At 31.9% G+C, this 22,821-nt stretch overlaps 2 protein-coding genes across 5 annotated transcripts in view; one reads left to right on the top strand and one right to left on the bottom strand.

The window, feature by feature from the left end:
- Window positions 1-449: 449 nt before the first annotated feature.
- On the top strand, window positions 450-10,883 carry LOC106055538 (mitochondrial nicotinamide adenine dinucleotide transporter SLC25A51-like). 4 transcript variants are annotated; one of them, XM_056016045.1, is made up of 5 exons: window positions 513-583; window positions 791-849; window positions 1,958-2,068; window positions 3,055-3,760; window positions 5,439-10,883. In XM_056016045.1, the coding sequence occupies exons 4-5, from the start codon at window positions 3,110-3,112 to the stop codon at window positions 5,733-5,735; spliced, it is 948 nt and encodes a 315-aa protein (XP_055872020.1). In that variant the 5' UTR covers window positions 513-583; window positions 791-849; window positions 1,958-2,068; window positions 3,055-3,109; the 3' UTR covers window positions 5,736-10,883. The 4 variants fall into 4 exon arrangements, with proteins under 4 accessions (XP_013067282.2, XP_013067281.2, XP_055872020.1 ...); XM_013211828.2 differs by lacking the exon at window positions 791-849 and having other exon boundaries at window positions 450-528; XM_013211827.2 differs by lacking the exon at window positions 791-849 and having other exon boundaries at window positions 512-583.
- A 2,724-nt stretch (window positions 10,884-13,607) lies between these two features.
- Window positions 13,608-22,821, bottom strand: part of LOC106055537 (exostosin-1-like) — a 95,788-nt gene continuing 86,574 nt past the window's right edge. The window contains exon 10 of the mRNA XM_056015247.1: window positions 13,608-21,664. Coding sequence (XP_055871222.1) covers window positions 21,440-21,664 — 225 coding nt within the window. The 3' untranslated portion in view covers window positions 13,608-21,439. The remainder of the gene's footprint in view (window positions 21,665-22,821) is intronic.

The raw sequence follows: 22,821 nt of genomic DNA, 5'->3' as shown, positions 1-22,821 counted from the left end.
TAACCAATTACCTAAATTCTGCCAAGTCACTGGTTTCCCTGGCTAGCTCAGTCAACCCATTCCATGCTCTAATAGCGCTAGGGAAGAAAGAGCATTTGTACAAATTTGTCCTAGAATATGGAACGAAAAATGTGCCTTTATCATTGTATCTTTCAGAGTATTTTATTAAATTTTGTTTTTGTATTTGAAGATTATGGTTCAGTGTTTTATGTATTATTGCTACTTTACTTTTGAGCCTTCTATCCTGAAGGCTTTCTAAATTTAGTGATGTTACTCTAGTCATTAGTTATTAAGAGCAAAATTGCTCTATACGTTGCTTAAATTAGGTATTATCTTTTTTTAAATGTATTTTTGAAAAATGTTTTTTGTCTTGCTCGGTGATGCGATAAACGACACATATTATATCAAAACTTTATATGGTCCCTAGGCTGAAAAATGGTTGAGCAGAAAATGAAAAAATGCGAAAGTGTATGAAAAAGCCGAATTTAAATGGATATTCCTAGATCTATAACAAAAGATTGCATACAAGTAAGGTCATATATAATCTTTCGCATCATTAAGAAATTGTCAGCTATTCGAATGGGTAAAATTACTTCTAAATGATTAGAAATCTTTAGATCTACATCTAGATCTAGATTTTGTTTCTAGAATTTAGATTCTAAATCATACCCTAGATCTAGTCTAATAGTTACACAACACTGCCTACACTAGTTACTATATAAGTTACAGATATGAGATAAGACTAAGAGTTAAAGTTGAGTATATCTATGTTTTTTTTTTTATGTTACAGTTACTACAGTCACAGTATCATTACATTACTTTACTATCACTATCATGAGTCTATGATGAGTATGTTATATATATTTTAATATATTAATTTAAATATAATATATTATTATTATATTAATATATATGTAGATGTAATATAGATTAGCTAGAGTTCTCTAGATATCTTAGTAAACCTCATTATCTAGATCTAGTTTAAGCTGGTAATTAAAAATTATATTTAATGTTAATTAATTTTATTAAATTTAATCTTTGTCTTGACTTGTAAAGTCCTGTATGATGGGGAGCGAAATAGCTTTACTAACCATTTTTTTTTTGTACACATAAAACATTACGCCATGCACAATTCTTTTATCATGAAATCACAATAACAAGATACTTCCATGCTAGCTAAGAGGCTGTTTTGATAATTTAAAAAATGGCACAGTAATTGTTTTTTTATTTATGTTCGGAGAGAAATTATCTGCAGACGAGACAGAAGTCTTATATAATATGTTATCTTTAACCTAAAAATGCATTCATCTGTTGTTAATTTATACCCAAGAAAGTCTGACAGAATAGAATGTTCTTGAGAAACATAGTTAAATTCTTTGAAGTAAAGCTAACTTTTGGTAATCTGATATTTTCGTCAATCCGACATCCTCCAAGTTGTAAATTTATGTTAACTTGAAAGTTTCAGACTTTCATTTAGAAATGAAGATTTTTAAGTCCTGGCCCAAACCCCTGAATCAACTTATATTGGACTCAATTATTGGTTATCTGAAGGTCTTTATAATAATATTCTCATTGAAATGTCTTAGTACTAATACTGAGTTTATTTACTGATAAAGAAATAATTCAGTATTAAAGGATTCATGAATCCTTGAGATTTGTACATGTCCTAAAGTAAAACCATCGAAACAAATAAAAATTGATGATTTTTTTTCTTTAAATCATAGTGAGTTAAATAAATAAAATATTCTAAATTTAATACTTACAAGTCACAATGAAAAATGCAATCAATTAATTATGGTCATAGTTAATCTCATTCTATTAATAATTTTCAAAGGTGAGTCCTTTTTAAGTACTTATAAACTGTCCAATGATGTGCATTATATTTCTTCACTTTTTGTCATTTTTTTTTTTCGATGAATTCATCTATTTTTTTTTTTCTAAACTTTTTTGTTTTCAGGTTTATACTGTTGATAATCTCATAAGAATCTAAACTCAGTCTACCATGGTCATCTTGGATGAAGGCTTACTGAAACATCTCATACCAGAAAGATGTATACAACAGTTTTGGGTAAGAATTGATTGGAACAAATCTGCATATTTTTTTTGTCCCTAATGACATTATAAATATTGACCTATTAGATTTATTTAGACTTAGATCCTCCTTGCACTGTTTTCCAATTGGGCGCAAGCTGTGACCATAGAAGTGAGTCTCCATCACTGGTGTCCACTGTCTTGATGCTATCCATGAAGGTGAAACACCAGGCTATATGAGCTCATCCCTGTTAGAGTTTTCATCAGCCTCCATGTTATGCTACCTTTCAGACGTGATTCATTCTGACAAAGGATATGTCCAGCGAATCTCATGCAATGCTTGGTTACTTCATTAAGTGGCTGAGCGCCTATTTAGCATAAGATTTCTTTGTTTGTGACCTGATCTCTGTAACTGAATCCTAAAATAATTCATAACCACATCTGCTGAGCCACATTTAACCTTCTCTTGATTGTTTTTTGGTAAAAAATTTTTTTACAAAGAGACGTTAATAAAAATAAAATTCTTCCCTACTGGTAAAAAAAGAAGTAAAAATCAATATATACATTTGTTTCCTACTAGGGGCTGGGGGCATTTGAATTCCAGCATATTCCGTTTGTGATTGAAATTTTAGGAAGATACTTAGTCTTAAGTTCTTATAATCATTTAAAGCTATGAAATCAGATGGTGGATGAGGTGGTTTACGATTCTTGCCTTGGTGAGAGCTCTCATTGTTTCGTTCCATGGTTCTACAATTATTTTTGTATCAACTGATGGCCTTCAGGATCTTTTATTTCATGCTGATATTTTATTTTCACATCTCAATTATTTCAGCACTTTATCTTCATCATATTATTTTAATTTTTAGTTGAACTCCATTGGTTGTTTAGCTACTATTTGTAATATGTATTATATATATATATTTATTTATTTATTTATACACATATAAATTAAAAATTTCTTTTAGGTAGGAAAAAAATTATACTTCTAGTTTCCATATTAATATTATGTGTTAAATTCATCAGTGATCTTTAGTGTCCAAGGTGCAATAATCTACAAGCGATATTTCAACATAGCTATATGGAAGAGAGGATGACTGTAGACAAAAATGCAGAGCAGGCAAGTTACAGCCAGGTACCACTCCCAGTTCCACAAACAGGCCTTCTATTGCCTACAGGACAGCACAGAGACAGGGAGTTTATATGTGGTTGGGGGGCCGCCTTCATTAATATATGCATAACATTTCCTATCAACAAAACCATCTTCCGACAGCAGCTGCATGGAGTCTCCATTACTCAGGCTCTCCAACAGCTCCGCAGTGATGGTGTGCAATATTTATACCGTGGGCTGCTTCCTCCTCTGCTTCAGAAGACATCGTCTCTGTCAATCATGTTTGGAGGCTACTACATGTCCCAAGATTTTCTCCAAGTTCGGCTGCCCAGCCTGAGTGTCTATGTGAACCACACAATAGCTGCCATGACGGCTGGCACTTTGGAAGCAGTCCTGAACCCTTTTGAAAGAGTCCAAACACTGATGCAAACTGCTAAATATCACAACAGATTCAGCAACACACTAGATGCCTTCAAGCACTTGCGGCAATATGGGCTGAAGGAGTATTACAGGGGTCTTAGCGTGATTATTCTACGCAATGGGCCTAGCAATGTTGCCTTCTTCTTGGGTCGTGAGTGGCTTCAGAAACATGTTCCCAAGAGCAATACAGGAACTGAAAAGGTATGATGTAAATGAGTTGCTTCCTAGTAGTACATTGTGTAATAAAGATGTAATTAAAGTCTGTATAAAGTGGGTAAGAGCTTAACTATTTTTTTTAGCATATTGACATGTTAGAAACCTATCGCAGGCAGGCTGAGTTAAGAGGCAGAAGGGGGACCCATCTACATTATTAATGCTACCCAACAAAAAGTCTATATATAATGTTTGTTACTTTATTGGCATTACCAAAAATTATTTAATATCCAACACTTTATGTAAGTTGTAGAAAAATAAATAATACTGAAAAATATGTCAAACATTTTACATAACCACTTATTGAAAGAACATTTTTAAAAATTCATTTCTTTATGTCAGAGCTTTCCTCAAACATGATTCACGGTTTTATCTTTTAATTACATTTCCTAGTTTATCCCTAGGAGCATTCTTCACCATCACCATGATCATAAGATGTGTTTCCAGTTATTTCCAACTTATCTGCTACATTGTCCCAAAGTCAGAAATTTTGCTGGGGATAAACCCCTTAAAAAAATAAACAAAATAACATTATTTTTAATTCCTCAACAATTTTGACTGAATATATCTTCACATGAATATAAATGAATCACACTAATATTATGAACTCACTTAGTTACATGTCATATCTTCATTATTAAGTCAAAGTGTTATCATTTCAATTTCATTTTATTGAATATTAAGCGGTTTCTTTATCTTGAATATCTTGAATGTCTTACGTCCTTGTCTAGTTTAACATCCCCCCTCCTGCTGTCCTAGTTTTAATGTTGAGGAAAGATTGCAATGTGACCCTTGCCACTCAAATGTAATCCATGTCATTGATGAGTTGTAATGTTTACTTAGTGAGCACTAGAGATATGAATGAAGAGGTGGTCTTGGAGATTACTGCTCTGAAAGTAACTAGCTGAAGGCTTTTGAAGTGTACTGGTCAGTTAATTGTTTCTTGACCTGGAAATGGATCGCTTTGAAAGTTTCTTCTAGTTTCTTCTAATGATTAATAACATGACATGCATCACCAATATATGTGGATGAAGAAGGACAAAATGTATAAATAAGTCAATTGTCAAAACCTATTTTAAGCAAAAGTCAACACACATGCACACACACACATACAAATTGCAATAGTATTTCCTGCACACTTGAATAAACAAGTAAAATTAGGTCAGTATGTGATGCAAAAAACTAAGCATAGTAATTACAAAGCTTAAATATCATTTCACTCTGTCTGTCTTTGTGTCTGATAAAAAGTTTATGTATATTATTTATTTCTCCCAGACCCATTCTCAGATCAAGTTGAAATTTTGCACAATTATTTCTTGTACCTGATAAATCAAGAATCAGTTGAAAAGAAATGACCAATTAGTTAATTAACTATTGGTAATTAATTATTTTGTTCAGTATCAAACTAGGGAAAGAAATCATACTTGACAGATTGTTGAATTAGTCCCCTTGATGAGACTTGAACCCTAAGTGAACACATTTTTTTTAAAGCATTTAAAAAGGGATCATGGTAACATTTACCAAAATACCCCCTTCTCTCCTCCCCCCTCTAGGCTATATTTCCCTAAATTATTCTATCAGCTCTGCTTTGTGACAAAGACATTATCTGTTGAACCATGTTGGGTATAATGATCATCACTTATCTATATTTTGTTTTTGTGTCTAGATGTTGAAAGACTTTATCTGTGGCGCCATGTTGGGCATGTTGATCAGCTCTGTTTTTTACCCTCTCAACGTCATCAAAACCCAGATGCAATGCAAACTTGGCGGTCCCTTTGATGGCATCTGGGTCACCTTCAAGAGACTCTGGCAGGAGAGAAATGGCAGCGTTAGAGGTATATTCAAAGGGGTCCATCTCAACTACATGCGTTCCTTTTTGTCCTGGGGAATCATCAATGCTTCCTTTGAGTTCCTGATGGAGACACTGTATAATGAGAGACACCAGAGGCCAGGCATCAGATAAACTTTGGAGTTGTTAGATGTTTTCTTTGGTATGTATCATACTTTAATTTACTGACCATTGATGTCTGGAACAGATGTAGAATATATGAGGAAAAATCACAGTAGCCTCACATTACTACTTGCAAGGCCACTAAAGTTTTGTGTTAAACAATTATTGTTTTTCTGTATTATTTTTGTTTCAGATGAAAGCATTGCACCACAGCTGTTATTTCTTTGTTTTTTTTATAACCAGTGAATTAACTTAGTACAAGGAAATTGTCCTCTAGATTTTCTTTTTTCAGAAAAGTTAGACAACTGTGTTTTTATTCATCTATTGTCTTTGGATACTTTCCAAACTGAGAACTATAGCTCTATAACTTATATTAATGAGATTTACAGTTCTATAACCTTCTATATTAATAAATGTTAACACATCTGTGCTATACATTTGATCATTTTGTTTATTTTGAATTTGTGACTTTCATGCACCACAACAACCTCATGCAATGTATGTTCAGTTTCCTAGAACCTTCTCCAGTTGTTGTTGTCATTGAAAACTGTTGATCATTTCTAAAAGGCTTTCCATCTATTGGAAGGCATTCCTGCCTTAAGAAATATTTGGGCCCCAGACTGCCCTGTATGTATGGACCCCTCTTCTTTCCCCTCACATGCCAGAAACCTTCAAATACATATATAAAATGCATAAAAAGGGTAAAGGGGCCCTCCTGTTGGGACCCCGGACCAAAGTCCTGTTTGTTCCCCTATGTTAGCGAACCTATAGTAGGAAGTAGTGATCTTGCAATTAAAACAACAACTTCTAAATAGCTATACCAACAGAATTGTTTTCATACTCTAAAGCATGTAGAGCCTGTTAGTTTGTTACTTCTATAACAATATAACAGCTCAGGTTTAGCTATTTAATTATTTGTTTCATTCACTTGTTCGGTGAGTACTAATTTAATCATACTGATAATTCAGAAATATATTTTTGTTCTTTTGAAGAACAGGCACATTAATATAAATTGTAATATTTACAGTTTTTGTTTCATTTCCAAAGTTTTCTTGTTGAGTAAAATATTATTTGATACTAGTGCACAAACATGTCAAATTTTAAATTTTGTCAACAAAAAAAACTTTCAGTAAAACTCATTTAATATATCAGATTGTGTTAGAGCGGATAAAATATTTTTTTTCTTGTCTCATTTTTTTTCTTTAAAAATGGAAATGATTTTTATAAAATATTTTCTCTTTTTTTTTTCCTCCACTACTTTGAAAATCATCTTATATATTTATAGTAAGTTGTAAAAGAAGCTTAACAATCTGTTCTGTGATTCATTAGACAAATAATTTAAGATTTATACATTTCATATAATGCAATATACATTGTATAAAGATTACCAGGCATATAATGAAATATAAATTGTATAAAGATTAACAGGCACACTTTAAACTCTCTATCTTTATAAGAAACATTCTTGGTAGATAGTGCCTATTTTACAAAGAAAATATATTATAATAATATATACATAAATTTGACTGTTAGTTTATAAATTCTAGATTTATTATGAAATAATATCAAGGTATTTATGCAGACATGGTAGTGGTCAGTTTCTTTTTTCTTCCATTTATAAATATATATGCTGTTCATACTTAATTACACATTATAAATGTTAAATTTAACGTTTATTAGTGTATGAATTTTATTCAAGCATTTGAGTCTTCTGCGTTTTAAACATTTTTCTGTGAGACGTTCTATGGTTGGACTGACATGGAAGACTAGGGTGCATCTGTGCTAAACAAAAACATTTTGTTTCAAGACTTTGTTTGTTTTTTTTTGGTCTGTGTAATAGTACCCTAGTGTTTCTGCTTATCAATATTTTATTTAATCAATATTTAAATATATCTGTAATCAAATTAAATACCCTAATAATTATTGACATTTTATGTTCAATAAACTATTACAATGGCAATAATGTGTATGTATTCAAGGTAAAAGTGTAAATAGCTGTGACGCCATCATTAATGAAATAGTCAACAGCTATTATTCCATACCTAATAAGCAATGCTCACTGAGTTGTCAGCGTTGATCTGTTAATAGTTGATATACTCTTTGGTTTCTACATTTAGTTTCGCAGCCAACAGTTTGAATGTTTGTTTGAATGTCTGCCGTGTAGATATACCTATACAAACTTCTCAGTTCCATTGTTTTTTAATGTGAACATATTCTAAGTGAAACATTAGTTTTTTGAAACTGAAAATCAACTGACCACAGTTAAACAATGTACATTTTTTCATATTTATTTCATAGTTTTGTTTATAAAAAATACTAACATTAGCTTCAATGTTTCTGCATTGATTTTTGCAGGTTTTTCTGAGTGTGATGATTATAATGTTGACTGATAATGTCATATACTGCCTATAATGTTTCTATTTTCTTAATAGTAAAGAGTTTGGCATAATGTATAAGCATAGTTTATATATTGATATATCGATATCTTTATTTATTTCTACGTTACTGCGCTTCAGATTTTATTTTTTTTGTGATTCTGTCATTTTATTTTATAATATGTAGCAACTGTGTAGTGCTTTTGAGCCTTAATTCATGTTTTAATTCTTATTACTTATATTTAAGTTAAGAGTTAAAACTCATTGGCTACCCAATTCATGGCTTTTCTAAATTTGAAAAAAAAAAGAATTTACTTGTATTCTTTAGTTAACAAAGTAATAAACTTCAGTTTTTATGTTTCACTGACTCTGAAAGTATGCCAGTTGGGCCAATACATTTTGTTTTGTGTTGTTTTTCCCTCCACATTGTAAGAAGTCAGTTTGTTTCTGTGAAATAGAAACTGAGTTCTAGTGCCCATACTATCTGTTGTATTGTACAGTAAATTCACATGTTCATGGTGAATCAAAGAACTTAATATTTTCAATAAGATCTTTACTTCTAATCAGTAGAACACAAATATATAATCTAATTGTACTCTGGGTTGTGTTAGTCACTGACAACTCCCAAATATTGTTCTTTTGTAAACAGAGGTGTGAATGTGGTGTCTCCTTGTTCTTACTATAGATTTCAACTGGGTCTAAGTAGCTTCTTGTTCTTTCCAGCATGTAAACAGAGGTGTGAATGTGGTGTCTCCTTGTTTTTACTATAGATTTCAACTGGGTCTAAGTAGCTTCTTGTTCTTTCCAGCATGTTAACAGAGGTGTGAATGTGTCTAAGTAGCTTCTTGTTCTTTCCAGCATGTAAACAGAGGTGTGAATGTGATGTCTCCTTGTTCTTACTATAGATTTCAACTGGGTCTAAGTAGCTTCTTGTTCTTTTCAGCATGTAAAACATGTCCATTGCTGAAAGTGTGAATGTAGTCAGTAATACTTAGGAGAATGTTGAATGGCCAGCTGGGGAATCAGTTGGGAATGAGAAAAACAAAATGTCCATATTAGTTAAGTAAACAAAAACCTTGAGGAATATATAAATCACATCTTTGTTGGTACATTTTTTCTCCAACATTATTGGTCTGATCTGAGATATGGATTAAGATGAAAATATCTGCATAAAAGTAGTTTAAAGTGTATAAAGAATGAAGCAATTGTTTTGCAAGAAAAAATGAGCATAATTAAACTTACTCTGCATAAAAGTAGTTTAAAATGTATAAAGAATGAAGCAATTGTTTTGCAAGAAAAAATGAGCCTAAATGAAACTTACTCTGTTTGGCTTTTATTTTCGTGTAATTCATCACAAGACAAAATTCACTCAAATTGTTTCTGTTTTGCAGAAACGTGAAGACTTCATATTTTCATTTTCCAAATCCTGTAGCAACGTTTCATTGCTGTGCTTGTGGAATGTTAATGTTCAATTTCTCTAACTACTTGGTCTGCTTACGGCTCAGGAGCTATTTGTATCTAGGACACCATTAAGTTTCTCTTCTAGTCTCAGAAGTTTGCAAGTAGGTTCTATACATTTCAATGTGAAGGGTACATAGCTTAGAGCTGTTGTAGACAGCTTGTCATTATAGTCAATATATTTGATATGCAATAAGATTCAGCATTTTTCACTGGGTGCTGTGTATGTAACGTCTTACCTCACTAATTATCTTTATCTTAAAGCATGTGCTAATGCTGATGGCAAGCATTTTTTTGTTATATGGGTTAGGGTTAGTTGTTCAAGATCTTATATAAATTGATAGGCATTAGATAATCTAAATAGTAATTTGGTTCATATCTAAACTGAGTCTCAGGAAATTTCTTAGTTTCTTATCTTATCTTATCTTATATAATACAGACGTTACTTCAAAAAAGAAGATGATTACGTCCTACGCGTCATGCATTTAGTCATGCATATTAACCAATGACTTAAATTTCTTCTTGAAGAAAGTAGTATGATTAGTTTGGAGATAACATTATTAGATGGATTTTATTGACATCGGTATGTACCTATGTCCATAAAGTGAACGTTTTTAAAATTTTCGAATGAATTGATGACAGTGTTTAGTTTAATGTTTAGTTTTTTTTTAACTATTAATGAATGAACCTTAAGCATATTGTTTAATACAACACAATTTCACTTCAGTCTGTTTAATATTAATGTCAGTGATGATCTACTTATTTAGTTTTTTTTTTGTTTGTATTGTGTCTATGTGACATTATAATTAAAACTGAAGGTCTCTTTGCAATAAAAAAAGTTGGGCCCTTTTTGAATAATCATGTTTCTGTCTTCCCTTTGTCTCTGTACTAGACTCTGCTTTTATTTCAAGATTTAAAAAAATATAATAGAAAGATAGTAAGATTATAGTCAAATATTCTTAATTTATTGAATGAAAATCATTTATTTTGTGTGAATTTTTTGTGTATTCTAGAATTGTGATGATTATATTAATGATTGTGATGTTAATGATTTCATTTGTTTTAGGAATGAAACATTATTTGTTTGTTCCATATTGTGAAAAAAAAATAACAAGAAAAATGTTAACATTTCATTTTATGAATGAGTTGGTTTATCTAATGCACTGAACTATAGAAGTGTGATTAAAGTTTATTGAACACCTTATTAAATAACTTGTTTTTCCTTTGTAATTCACCATTATGCTTGGGGGACACTTTTAGTTTAATTTCCAGAGTGTGTGTGTGATGCACTGATGATAGCTTTATACAATAAATATTCTCAATTTTCCCAAAAAATAAAAGGACCACAAGCTAAAAAAATTCATTGTTGTTATTGCCAAACTGGATCAATGTACTACATTAGGTGTTTACTATTCATTGTAGTTATTGCTATAACTACAAAATAACTAGTTAAAAGAGCTTTACAGAAGCCACTTTAGCCCCTAAGATAAATCTAATGTTTGATATGGTAGTATAGTCAAGTTAATCTAATGTTCTAGATCAGTGATGCCCAACCTTATATGGCTTGCGGGCCATTTTAATTTCCAACACTTCTGTCGCGGGCCACATTAGCAAAAATAAAATTTGTTTAAATAAAATAGAGTGGCTCCAGTAGGCCTATTTATACACATAAGTCAATTACATCATAAGGGTTTCAAGTGCCTTATAACTGAACAAGTTGTTATCATATACAGCAACTGTTTTCAGAAATAAGCAAGACAACACAGCGTAGAAACATATTTTCTGTATTGCTCGAAATTTCTCAAGCAGGGAAGTCTGGCTTTGTACGTCAATCAGTTCCAGTTGGCGTCACTCCTCAACGGGAATAGTAATCATTTAGAAAACTGCTGCTCTGTCATTTAGTTTTGAATGGAGATTTTCACCAACATCGTCTACTCGACTCATTTTGGAATTGTCATGGCAGAAAGGCTGACAGCTTAAATTTTTTTTTCAAGATGATTTTATTCCATCACTGCTAGCAAGCACCTTTTTATGCTTCATTTCTCTTCTTAAAATGTGAGCAACTCGGTAGCCTCCATTACAGCCGACTCATTTTATTGGCTTCTTGGTAAATATTTTCGTCAACCCTAACCCTATCTCTAGACATGACTTAAGGGTCTTTTCTTAACGGCTCAAACCAACAATGCCACCATATTTTTGTAATGGTCTGTTTTAGAAACACAATAGATTAGAATTAATTCCATCAAAGAAAAAGTGAGAGTAATAACATAGAAAAAATAAATGTTTGAACCTTTTTCTTTTATTATTTTCTACATTTTGTGCCGCTGTTTTGGCATCACTGTTCTAGGTAGTGAAATAGTCGGTGTTTTCTTTCAACAAAGTTTTCAGTACTGAAAACCTGAAAGTAAAGTTACTTGGTTAAAATGACTGTATGGGAACATTAGGCTATTAAGTAATGCCAAAAAATCACCTTTTTAAACCCCCCTTGTAACAGATCTCAATATCTCCCCAACCAGAGTAACATAACAAAAAAATCTAATTTTCTAAAGTCTTAAGGATAAATATTTTTGACCGTTGCAATGAACACATTTTATAAATATTTTTGACTGTTAAATCAGTCTTTGTTATTGCTTAAACTTTATGCTAAGAGCAAATGCAGAGTGAAATAATACTAAAAAATGTTTGATTATACAGAACAATCGTGAATATCTTTTTTTTAACAAAACTTATTTCAACTCACTCTGTCTTTCTGGTACATGTTATTTCTCCGACACCATGTCTCTGATCAAGCTGAATTTTTACACAATTATTTCTGTTACATGCCAACACAAGAAACAATAAAAAAAAACAACCAATAAGTTATTAATTATTTTGTTTGATATCTTGAACAAGAGAAAGAAATCGAACTTGATTAAGTGGTGGTATAAGCTGAATTAGTCCCCTTTATAGGTCGCCTCTCTTAATTGAAAGAACGATAATATACAATCTTGTCTTGTCATAAGTCACTAGCAGAGCAGTTAGCACGTCTGCCAGAGGAGGCATTAGCCACAAGTTCGAATTCAGGTTGTTCCCCCTTTGATTTTTCAGCTTTTAAAAACCAATTACAGTAAAATCCACCCAGATATTCCTTTCTTTCTTCCCCCCCCCCCTTTCCTAACTGGTCCAGCTCATAGGATTATAGCGTATTTGGGAAAGCTAAAAGCAATTGGTAAAAATATTATTAATCACACAGATTTATTGTTGTTGGTTTAGATCAGTAATGCCCAACCTAATTCGACCGGCGGGCCATTTTAGTTTCCGACACTCGTGTCGCGGGCCACATGACCGAAAAGGTACAAAAAACAAACAAAATGAAATTGATCTGAAACAATTTTATTGGATCTGTTTAATGAATATTTGAAGTTGATCTTTGTTTTTACGCGTCGGAAAACGGCTTCACGTCTCTACTTAAGATGTGAATATCAATTATCATTGTAGCTATTTTAAACCGTCTCATTTTCTTGACTCATTTTGGTAAATATTCCCATCGATCCTACACTCTCTAGGCGTAGTTTAACAATCTTTTATCGCGGCTCAAAGCAAGAATGTCGTCATATTTGTTTATAAAGACATTTATAGGTTTACTTTTTTCTAAACAACCGCATATTCTTTACAAAGCAAATATTTAGGATTATTATCATTATTATCATGGTGGGCCGGATCTGGCCCGCGGGCTGTATTTTGGGCATCACTGGTTTAGATCTATTTGAAAAATGTAATTCCATGACTGATCCAAACTAATGGATACCTCTACATTTCATAGAAGCATTGTTTGTTTTTCTTGTTATACAGTGTTTTTATATTTTAAAACTTTTGATTGATACCTGTTATTTCATTTGAATATTTTTTTGTACATAACAAATCTCCAAACCCCCTTTCCCCCCCATAGTTATTACATACTATCCAAACTTTGCCAACAGTTTTGATATACTATGTCTAATGTAGCATAGGACTACTATACCTAACCATTTTTCTCTATTTTTGGAAATTGAAGAACTAGAAACACAATTAATAATTTTCATATTAATGTAATGTTTATTCCAAGCATTTAAGATTTAAAAAAAAAAAGCAACCTAACAATATAAACCTCTTAATGCAAGTAGTTCATATCATTGACAATATTTATATCAGCCTTCAATATGCATGAATCCTGTACACACACAAAACAGTCAGGTCATAATTTAATACAACTTTTGTATATACACATTAGTTTTCAAAATAGACATTGTTTTTGTTTAAAACAACCAAATTTACATCAACAGGAAGTACATACATGAAACTGGAGAAATAGAATGCATTCAAATACATCATTACAAATATATATATATATCAGTGATACAAAAACAACAAAACATGACAGACATGTCATAAAGATGGTGAAAGTGGAACTTCAACTGATTTACCATGTTGCTGTTTTTTTTTTGTTGTTTTTTATTTGTCATTAACCCCTGAGTAATTAGTCTTCAAAATGTTTCAGACAGAAAGAGAGATAACCCAATTTAAAAAAAAAAAAATCAACAGGTCAGAATAATGCATGGGATGAAGCAGACACAAATCCCACAATGCCTCCTGGAAGTGAAAAGAAACAAAAAAGTGTCCATATTGGTGCATAAATATTATCCAATGGAAGTCAGGTTATCCCAGCAATCAATATAATATGTACTGTGCGCCATTCATAGATACAAGGTACATAGATATGTTATCAGGGGGGTATGAACCACAAACACATTTAAGCAAAGAAAACAGCTGGTCTGGAAGTCTTTAGATGAACAGTGACAACATTAACCAAAATGCTAAAAAAGAAAATTTAAAAAAATCTAGCAATTGTGGTTGTGCTAGAACTAAACTTTTAAATGGTAACTATTGAACAATGGAAAGTCACTCGAGTTACCACATTAACTGATAAGACAAAAAGTTATTTCAAAAATTGTTTCCCCTTACCAACATGGTTGACCAGTTTAAAAACAGCAATGTTGTTACCCTCAATTTTTCAATATCTGCTAAGTAAAAATAATAAAGAAACAAAATTGAAACGTAGAGATAATGAAATATCTTGGACAATCCATCGTGAGTCAGAGGGCTTGCTATGAGGCTACTTTGGACTAAAAAATTAAAAAAAAAAAAGAGCAGAAGTGCAGGTGATATTATGTATGATATATGTATAATAGTCCATAATAAATCAATAGCTGGCAACAACCAGAATGATGAGTCTGGATAGTCATGGACAGATGCCCCCTGTATTTTGATCCCAGTCATTTCTTGTTCAATATTTAGAGACATTCCCAGTGGATACAAAGAGCCACTTATAAAAAAAAAGTTTCAATAGTTACAGAATCTAAAAGACAAATAGAATCATGGCCTCAAGAGAATCTAAGTCAAAGAAATTATGGGCATAAAACAAAAAGATATGACTAGTTAATAGTTATTTGGAATAGTCAAACTGTGATAATTTAAATGTACACAAATCTAATACTACTAAATATTCTAAGAATTCTGTAATAATTGTGCAAAACTCGCAGCAAATTAATATCCTAGCATTAAACAGCATATAATATTGAGAAATAACTGTTAAAAATCTACGTAGGTAAAAATGTAACCAATTTTGTTCACATACATACATGTAAGATAAATATAAAACAAAGTTTCTGCTACAAAGCGAGTAATACTTTTGTGTAAACCTTAATTTTCCAAACATTTCTTTTTCCCACCCTATATGTAAGACATCAACCACTATTCTGTTTTTTTTTTTTTATACAAATGCCATTAATATAATTTTGTTGAATGGCATTTAACTTGATGTTCACTTTGGTGTCCTCATGTTTGATGATAAAAACACAGTCTCAACATAACAGCATCACACACACACACAAAAATGCAGACAAATTCTATACATAGTGTATCAAATAAAGAAAGTACTTATGTTCTATAAAACAAAACAAAACAAAAAAGTATATTAAGTTTCCAACAATATTAGTCAGGGCAAATTTTGTTTTTTTATTCTAATGGAACTAGTGTACAACTGAACAGGCAATAGAGAACTTGTGCATAACATTGGTTCATCCTAACACTATTTTAATGAGTCTCCTTCAAATAAAAACTATTTCAGTTGTTGATTTTTGTAAAACTGAAAAGCAAACAAAAAGTGGTAATGGAAAGTCAGAAGAATTAATTCTAGAAAGAGTCATTGTGGTATGCTAGTTGTCATTACTCTTAAAACAGCATTTTAAAATATCATTTCAAAACCTTATATCAGCTACTGAAATATTCCCAGAATGCATCTGGAAGCCAATAGACCTCTGGCTGCCTGGTCGTGCGGTTTGCGCGCTGGACTGTCGTTCAGATTTATCGATGCTCCCGGGTTCAAACCCTGCCGCTCCCATCCCCCGTCGTCCTGTGGGAGGTTTGGACTAGGAAGTAATTATCTTCAACTCTGAAGGAACATCCGAAACATGTAAAACATTTTACAAAACAAACATTTTACATTACATCCCTAGGCACTGGACTAAGTTCAAAATGATAGCAGTGGTGTTCACCTTAAAGAAGGATCAAGCTGTGAGCTGTGATAACTGTCACCAGAAAGGATTCAAAAGTTTTCAGTGGACATGTGACCGTCAAATTGGGTGAGCAACATCATGCATCATAGGGCACACCCAATCAAATGAAAGATAAAAAGTTCATTTCTACTTATTAATACTGAATTATTTGGATAATGTATTCAAAGACTACATAAAACTGTCACTGTCTGTACTACAAGCAGAAATAACACCTCAAGACCAATGAAGAAAAAGAGAAAACTAACTAAAGATCACAGATCAATGAGTCTATCTATGGACTGACTTTTCCCCCACTGTAATCTATTTGATGATGAAAAAATGAAAGAAGTCCAGAAAACTAAAAGCAAAAATGTATGTACTGGTAGTTTGTAAAGTTGATTTTAAAAAACGTAAAGGTTCAATATGCCTTTGAAGGTACAATGACTATTATGGTTTCCAAAAGTGTGCATTTTTATTATAGATCTAGTTAGTATAAAAGACAGTCAACAGATATTGTGTGGTGTTCAATGGTCCGAAAGACTAAAAGATAGGTGAAGGTTTTTTAAAACAAAATTTAAATTTGTATAAATCTGTGGTGTAAATGTAAAAGCATGTTTGATTATAAAACTGACCCACTGGGGATAACTACAAGTTTGTACGTAAAGCTAATGCTTTTCATTATTTTATTAATATAACATTTTTGTAAAATAGCAGATTTTAAAATGCTATAAATAAATTGAAAGTAATGTTTTGTTGTATTATTAAATTTATAATAAATAAAAACTAAATGATAAATTTTCAAAAAATATATAAATACTGATAGAAATATTACTGCTAAATTTTTTTTTTTCGGACAGCAAGCTAGATAACATCACAATTAAGAACTGATTTGCAGGCATTAGTTTGGGGAACCCTGACATTGAACTTTTGTCCTTTCCACATAGTTTCTTAGTTCTGTAGACATTAAATCAATTAGAAATACAATTACATTGTTTAAACCAAGACTATGACATAAAAACAACAACACAATCAAAATTAGATTTCCACTAAACAAAACAGATTCTATGTACTATATAATATATGTATATATATATATAATATACTATGATATTGCTTGTGCTCTTATTGCCCTGCAATAAAAGTATTGAGAGTCATTAACACACATACACATCAGCATCGTGCCAACACAAGTTCATTGTTCATAACAAATCTGTTGGCCCTACACAAGAAAACAAACAAAAAAGGGAAATAATTCAAAAGAATCACAGATTAAACTAACAGATGACATGGCTTTAAACAACAACAAAAAAACAGGCAAAGATTAGAAATTAAAACCTAGATTTTCATAGCACCCCAGCCAAGGTATGAAAATACAACATAACTAATACATTATGTTCAGTTAAAACAACAATAAAACAACTATTGTGTATCATTCAATAGGTTCTTGACAAACATGTGTGCAATTTATACATTCAATTGAAAAGTCTTCAAATTAGTTTCAAGATGTAGAGCACTATTAGCGTTTCGTAGATAATAAAAAAACAGAACAAGAGATTCAAGAAGAGTCACAATCTTATAATCAAAACATTTCTGTTTGATTTGCATTCTGAATGCCTTTAGGGTACAACTAAAACAATTGTACAGAGACTATGAGAAGTAAACCTAAATTAGCTCAGGCAGGAACAAATAAGATGCCCAGTTTTAAAATTGAGAGTTAACAAAACAAAAAATGTGTTCGTTGAACAATTATCCCAACACAAAACTCTTTTTTTTTTTTCCTCAAATATTAAAAAAAAAACGTGTGGAAATTCTTTTGTTTGTTTTCCCATGTAATCTACAATCAAAATGTAGACATCTATGAATTAGTGATTTAAATTGATTTGGAAACAGGGGAGAAAACTAAGAAGTAATAATGATAGTAAGGAAGATAACTTGAGAACAATGTAAACTAATTTGAAAAAGAATGATGAATTACTAATACAATGGTCCAATCAAAATGACATAAAAGGACAAAGAGATGCAAATGTATGCCAACTGCAGCTGCATGGCACATGTAAAAAACAACAAACAAACTTTAAGAACATGGTGCAAGGATTCTTCAGAGGTGAGTGATGCAAACCATCGTTCCATGCCATAGTAATACTGAGTTATAAGGAATAGCAATGACATCCTTGCACTATAAAACACTTAAACTCTAACCTCAGCATTAACCCTGGTCTAAACAACTTGTGTTGACAAATCTTTTTAATTTTTATTTACTTGAGAAATGTTCATCAAAAAACAAAAGAAAAACATACAAGATAATTGCAGTCCTTGTTTGTTTTGATGGTTTCAACCTGTCTGTATTTTCCTAGGCTTTCTGTAGGGAATTTAAGATGATTGAACTCTGGTGTTTGAACTCAGAAAGCTAATCAAAATTGAATCTCTTGAGGAAGTTTTAAGAAATGTTACAATGCTTATAAAAGTGGGACACAACTGGACACCATGTCATTTACCTTTATCTGAACTCTGTGATATACTAGTGCACAAAACAACATCAGAGAAAGAGATCAAGAAGGTAAGCATGCATTAGAGAAAGAGATGAAGTTTTACAGTGGAAGGAATGTATTGACAATTGAACTCTTTGATATGATAACAACATACTATGAACAGAGTGCAGCTCAAGTAAATAGACATCCATAGTGCCTTCCAGTTCTGAACACAACAACAAGAATACAAATGCTCTTTTTTAACATGCCAATTCATAAACTTTAAAAAAAAAAAAGTAATTATGATTACTTTCTGAAATTACATAATTCTAACTTTTAAAAGCCAGAATCTTTTAAACTCCTTAAAATAAGTTACTGTGAGCTCTTCTTTAAACCTAGTCATTTCTGCTTGTTCAACTGGTGACTATGTACAATGGTAAGTCTAAAAAAGGGAGAGTAGGAGTTTTAGCAATCACAAAATTCCCAGTATGAGAATAAAGATTGAAGTGTCAATGTCTTCAGAATTAAGGCACACAGCAAGTATAAATGAAAAATTTATTCCTAAAGCAGCTTGGAGTTGGCTGGAAATGAGATTAAAAAAGACATTAATCACTCAGTAAAAATGTGTTCAATATAGTTATACACTTTTCAAATAGAGTCATTTTTCTATGTTAATTTTAACACTGTTACAAATTGTTCAAAACTCACAGAGTTTCACTTGCATATGTACAGTGAATGTATACCTCCGTATTTCCACTTACAATAAGTAAGTAATCCCATGCACAACCACACACACACACACATAATCAGTTCAAGCTGCAGAAATATAACTGAATATGAAATACAAATTAATGACGACTTTCTTAGGACTAACAAATAGAGTCTGTAGCTAGTTTCACTTTGATATTACCCTAGTTCTGATAACTTGTTATTCTTGACATTAACAATCAAGTTGCTAGGGTGATTTAACTTTGACTATTAAATTAAAATATTTGACAATTTTGAATCTGTGGGATTGGGTAAGCTCTGCAATTTCAGAAGCAACCATTTGCTAAACTAAATATCACAATATGTAACAAAAAATCTTTATATCTCTATTGTTGTTGAAACTAGTAGATGGCAGTCTTCATTAGTTGAAACTACAAATGATTTTGAAAATTACAAATGGTTTTTGATTTAAATAACAAGAAAATTCGGCACTGTTGGCCAGTTTTCTGTCTGTATGACAGGTGATGGTTGTCACCTGTGTTCTTTTGCAACTTGTGTTTGTTAATCTTGTTAATGACTTTGTACCTGGGACTGCCTGTACATTGCAGAAATATTTTGCTATGTGTAAATATATTCTAATTTAGTTTTAGACAGAATATTATTTTTCTACTCAGGTGTTATCCCCCCGACGACAAAGGCATGTCCTGACACCCTGACCCAAGTATAACGCTCCACTTATGGAAAGAGGCGAAGTCTAATTGGTCAGCTGTTTAAGATTAGCCAGCACCCAGGTCACCAGGTGAGTCTGTCCACACCTAAACATAGTCCATTATGTTTAAAGCTCACATTTTCTAAAACAATGACAAGCAGAATTAACAATTTGTTGCAAACATGCTAGGAATAAACCTAAATGTCCATTAGGTCTATAGTTTTAACATATTGTGACACAGCTTCCATTACATATTGTGACACGGCATCCATTCTTATGCAAACAAAGATATACCCAAAAAAAAAACACATAAATGTCCAAATTTACAAGGCCCCAAAAAACTCTTTAAAAAAAAAAAAAAAAAAAAAAAAATTTAAATAAAAAAAAAAAAAAAAAAAATTTGCAGTGCTTGAAATATTTCATAAGTGTGTGGCAGCCAAACATGTATTCTTCTTGTGCTCTAGCAAGTGGTAGATCTAGGTCAGGTCATATTGTTTACACACAGCCACTATGTACAAAATAGAAGAATGCACAAACAAATCATTTTATCCTTAAACTTTTGGTTTGTTCACATGAGCTCAATGCTATACATTAGGACTCAAAGTGCTAAAGACCTAAGAAATCGGCCAGTTCTTGAAGGAATGATTAGAAAATTATGGTCCCTAGACAAGGTACAAAAAAAAATTATATAAGTAATAAGAAATGAACCAACTAAAAATTACTATTGCCATAAGTGATCTAAATAAAAAAAAATGTATTTATTAGCGCCAAAGAAAAAGGGATTAGCTAAGCTTTAAAAAAAAACTAAAAATAAAATACATAGATATATTTACTAAAAGTTTTGATGAAGCTATGATTTGATGATTAAAACAAACAAACAAATTATTTCCACCAATCAATGCAGACAATAAATAGAACATGAGCTCTAGAAGCTGACTAGATATGAATGAAAACTGTATAAATACATGAATAAATTAACATAGATCAACACAAGTGTGTCATGAACATGCACAATAAAAGAGAATCCCATTAAACTACAAGAACATAAGTTGAGTACAAGAACAAAGTAGTGACAGTTTGACTTGAGCAGTTCTGGAACTTTATGGTATTTGAACATACCAATACATGAATACACTGAACATCAGAGAATAGAATAAATTAAAACAACTCATCTGGCATATATTAAAACACACTACAAATTATGCTCTATAGCAACATATGAATATAATGTCTGTTTTTTCTCCTTTTAGTTCCTACAAGGTTGATTATTTGATATCTCTTTAGTTTTAAGCAGCAATATTATTTACAATTCTTGTTGTATGAATGAAACAAAAACACCCACACACATGTATACAGTCAGACAAACTATCATTCAAAGAACACCCACACACATGTACACAGTCAAACAAACTATCATTCACCAGGGTCAGGACTGGACCGTCTCTATCTGTCTGTACTTCTTCCTCATGTTGGACACTGGGTCCTTGTAGAGCATGGTGTCAAGCCTGACTACGGAGTGGAGCAGGGGCATGTAGCCGAAGTAGTCCACAAAGTCTTCTAGACACTCCTGCCGTTGCTGGAAGTGGAGCTGACCTATTTGGTCCAGGGTCTGTGCCTGCAGCGACTCTTTGTACTGCTTTCTTTGGGTCACCTGTTCAGACAAAAAATGTCAAATGGTTAGGTTCCAGCACTTACTGGGAACTCCTGGTTGATGAGGAAGAGTTACAAGACCCAATCCCTTTTGAGCCATGGAGGCATCCCTTGTTGATTCCTTTACAGTAGTGTGAGTAAGGGCAGCACAGGCCTGTTTTGCTCAATTTGATAAACTTTTTGTTTTTTTTTTAACTTAACAAATCCAAAACTAAAAACCTGAATAAGGTTTGAAGATTGTTCAACAAGATTTTAACACACCACGTAATCAGATCAAGTAAACGATGATTGAATACAAATATAGTTGACTCGAACATTGTTCCTGATTTTTTTTACAGAAGTTTTTCTTTCCCCACTACAACATTACAATTACACTACAACTACAATTTACAACATATACTTGTTAAGATTGTAACATGTTTCTAATGCAGGGCAGCCCTAACAATTGCAGGGCCCTATGCAAAATGGATATCCTTATCCCTACCCAGTCTGGATAAGGATAATAAGTGAATATTATGATTTTCTACTAGAAAAAAAAAAGTCTTTTTTAATAAATGAAAGCTGACGATGCCTTTTTCTATCCAGCGTAGTATTGACATTTTCCATATTGAATGACAATTTTGTCTATTTTTTAGATTTTTTCAATTTTGCAATTTCAGGAGATTTCCAGGGGCTCCTGGAAAATCAGGTGGCTGTGGGAACCCTGTACAAGTTATAATGGTTTAATTTAAGAATTTGAACCTAGAATTAGTGTGGGGCCCACTGTGGCCATATAGTTACCTAAGTTTACAGAGGCCTAAGGCTAGCCCTGTTCAAATGCACAGGGGAAGGTATTGATGCATTTAAATGGCAATAAAAGGCCCATGTTTCTTATCTTATCATTTAGATTACAGATATGAATTATGTTCCACACATTTCATGTTTCAATCTGTTTATGACATATTACAAAGAGAACTGAGAAAAGAAGTAAAAATTTCCATTGTCTAATATTTTAATTTTCTTGAGTTGTAAATTGCAGATTTAGCAATGTTGTCTTTTTGCAATTTTTTAGTTGCTATGTGAACAATTGAAACATATTGAACAGACCTTTACAGAAATACTTCCAAAAGATGGTAAGAAAATATTTTGATTTAATCCTTGCATCTTTCTGAGCATTTG

The sequence above is a fragment of the Biomphalaria glabrata genome, chromosome 17 (assembly GCF_947242115.1).
Source record: "Biomphalaria glabrata chromosome 17, xgBioGlab47.1, whole genome shotgun sequence".
NCBI lineage: Eukaryota > Metazoa > Mollusca > Gastropoda > Planorbidae > Biomphalaria > Biomphalaria glabrata.
The sequence above is the reverse complement of the archived record's forward strand: the minus strand, read 5'-3'. Positions and strand labels throughout refer to the sequence as shown.